Below are 2588 nucleotides of genomic sequence, written 5' to 3' on the forward strand. Positions count from 1 at the left end.
CCTAGATTAGGTTCTTTTTTCAAAAGGGGTTGAAAGTTTGGGCTATTTTTATTAGGAATGGATCTCGAATTAAATAACAACATTCGTCTGACCTATAATATAAATTTGATTTTGTATAATTTATATATAATTTTAATTTAATTCAAATTTTATAATTTATTAACATTATTATTGATAAAACATAATTTTACATTTATATATTACATACATAAATAATTATATTTATCTAATATAAAATAAATTAATATATTTATTTTTAAAATTTATATAACTTAATCAAAATAAAAATATTGCATATACTTTTAAATTACAATCAAAACTTCATATACATAATTTAAATAAACAAATTAATTTTCACATATCATTAAAAGTTTGTATATGTGGAAGTCAAATAGAAATCTTCAACTAATCAACTGCGTGCATTTATGGTGTCCAGAAAAATTAACGTACAATGGATATTATATATAAGAGGTTCGTTGGTGAATCAAGTTCATGCACAACACTGACAAAAATATTTGAGTGTTTGATTTTAATTTAAGAAAGATGGGGAAATTAATTTCCAAAAGGCTTGAAGTGTTTGTGATGATATTTGTGTTTGCTATAGGTATAGCAGAATGTAGAAAACTTGAGAAGGAAACCCTTGGAGGTGGTTTTGGTCGAGGTGTCGGAGGAGGGGTTGGTGGTGGCCATGGTGGTGGTTTAGGTGGAGGCTTTGGTGGTGGAAAAGGTGGTGGGGTAGGAGTTGGAGGTGGAGCCGGCGCAGGTGGTGGTGGTGGTCTTGGAGGTGGCGGTGGTGGCGGTCTTGGAGGTGGAAAAGGTGGAGGGATAGGAGGTGGAGCTGGTGGTGGAAAAGGTGGAGGCATAGGAGGTGGAGCTGGTGGTGGTGCTGGTGGAGGTATAGGAGGTGGAGCTGGTGGTGGAAAAGGTGGAGGCATAGGAGCAGGTGGTGGTGCCGGTGGTGGCGCTGGAGGCGGTGCTGGTGTTGGTTTTGGAGGTGGAAAAGGTGGAGGGATAGGAGGTGGAGCTGGTGGTGGAAAAGGTGGAGGCATAGGAGCAGGTGGTGGTGCCGGTGGTAGAACTGGAGGCAGTGCTGGTGGTGGTTTTGGAGGTGGAAAAGGTGGAGGGATAGGAGGTGGTGTTGGAGGTGGAGGTGGAGTTGGTGGTGGTGGTGGCGTTGGAGGGGGTGCTGGTGGTGGCTTTGGAGGTGGAAAAGGTGGAGGGATAGGAGGTGGAGCTGGAGGTGGTGCTGGTGGTGGTGTTGGAGGTGGTGCTGGCGGTGGTTTTGGCGGTGGAAAAGGCGGAGGTATAGGAGGTGGAGTTGGCGGTGGTGGAGGAGGTGTTGGTGGTGGCGGTAGCTTTGGAGGTGGTGCTGGTAGAGGAATTGGAGGGGGATTTTAGTTGCAAAATATGCATGCTTAAAAATATTATAACTTGTAAGCGTGCATGCTAATGCATGGTGTGGTTGACTATGACGTATCATACTGCCATACTAATATTACTGAGTAAAATAAAAAACAATGCTTTCTAGCTTCATCCTAAACTTCTGTTCCATCCTCAATCCCAAAACTTAATATATTACGCCTTTGTATTGCTAAGGTAATGGCATGTCGTATCGTGCACTACCAAATGACTCAATATATTCTTATTTAAAAATTTAACATATTGAAATTCAACAATTTATATGTTAGTTTATATGGTTGGTATGAATGATGTAAAAGAGAGTGAGCCAAAGGGTAAAAAGAATGTCACCAAGCACGAGTTGCAATTTGAGGGGATAAAACCTTATATATATATATAAAATCTATAAACTATATATATATAACATAAGTTTGAAAAAAAATCGATGAGAATACTTAATTTAATTTAAACTCACACCTTAAAAAATTTGAGGATAAAATCTTATTTTTTATTATATTATTAAACTCACACCTAAATATAATTATAATTTAATTTAAAACTATTAATTCACATTTAAAACTAATAATAGTATAGGTAATAATTATAAATTGTAAACATATAAATATGATCATAAAGTTATCGTAGTTTACAAAGTGTGATAAGTTTTCTGTATGTTTTAAATTTAAACATATCTGATTATTAGTGATAAGTTTTAGTTTAGATTTATTACTCATAAAGTAGAATGCTACTTCAATTAAATCATAATTACAAATTGTATTCACATTTGAATATTATTATAAGATTAGCGTAAACTAGTAAGATATTTTAAAATAATTATAAATTAATTTAAAATTTTTATTGACATTTACTTACAAATTGTATTTATAATTTAATTAAGTTTAATTTAAATAGAATTATAAATAGAAAATAGAAAAATAAGTTTAGTTTTATAAATAGAATTTAATAGTTAGATTATAATATCAAATCATATTCAAATAACAATGAAATGGACAGAGATAAAATTAGAGAGAAGATTATTTTAATTGATGATTTTTATTTAAATTATCTTAGGGATCTAAAATGCAAGCAATAATATTTAACGTTGACAAAATTCAAAGATAATTGTAGCGAAATAAAATTTGCTTTGGCGCTAATTGAGGTGATTTATTGAAAATTGGAAAACTGAATTT

At 33.5% G+C, this 2588-nt stretch overlaps 1 protein-coding gene across 1 annotated transcript; it reads left to right on the forward strand.

Annotated features, from left to right (window-relative positions):
- Nucleotides 1–473: 473 nt before the first annotated feature.
- On the forward strand, nt 474–1540 carry LOC108488750 (glycine-rich cell wall structural protein-like). Its single transcript, XM_017793033.2, has one exon. It carries the CDS (start codon nt 544–546, stop codon nt 1396–1398), a length of 855 nt encoding a protein of 284 aa, XP_017648522.1. The 5' UTR covers nt 474–543; the 3' UTR covers nt 1399–1540.
- The last annotated feature ends 1048 nt before the right edge of the window (nt 1541–2588 follow it).

This window comes from Gossypium arboreum, chromosome 10, assembly GCF_025698485.1.
Source record: "Gossypium arboreum isolate Shixiya-1 chromosome 10, ASM2569848v2, whole genome shotgun sequence".
Taxonomy (NCBI): Eukaryota; Viridiplantae; Streptophyta; class Magnoliopsida; order Malvales; family Malvaceae; genus Gossypium; species Gossypium arboreum.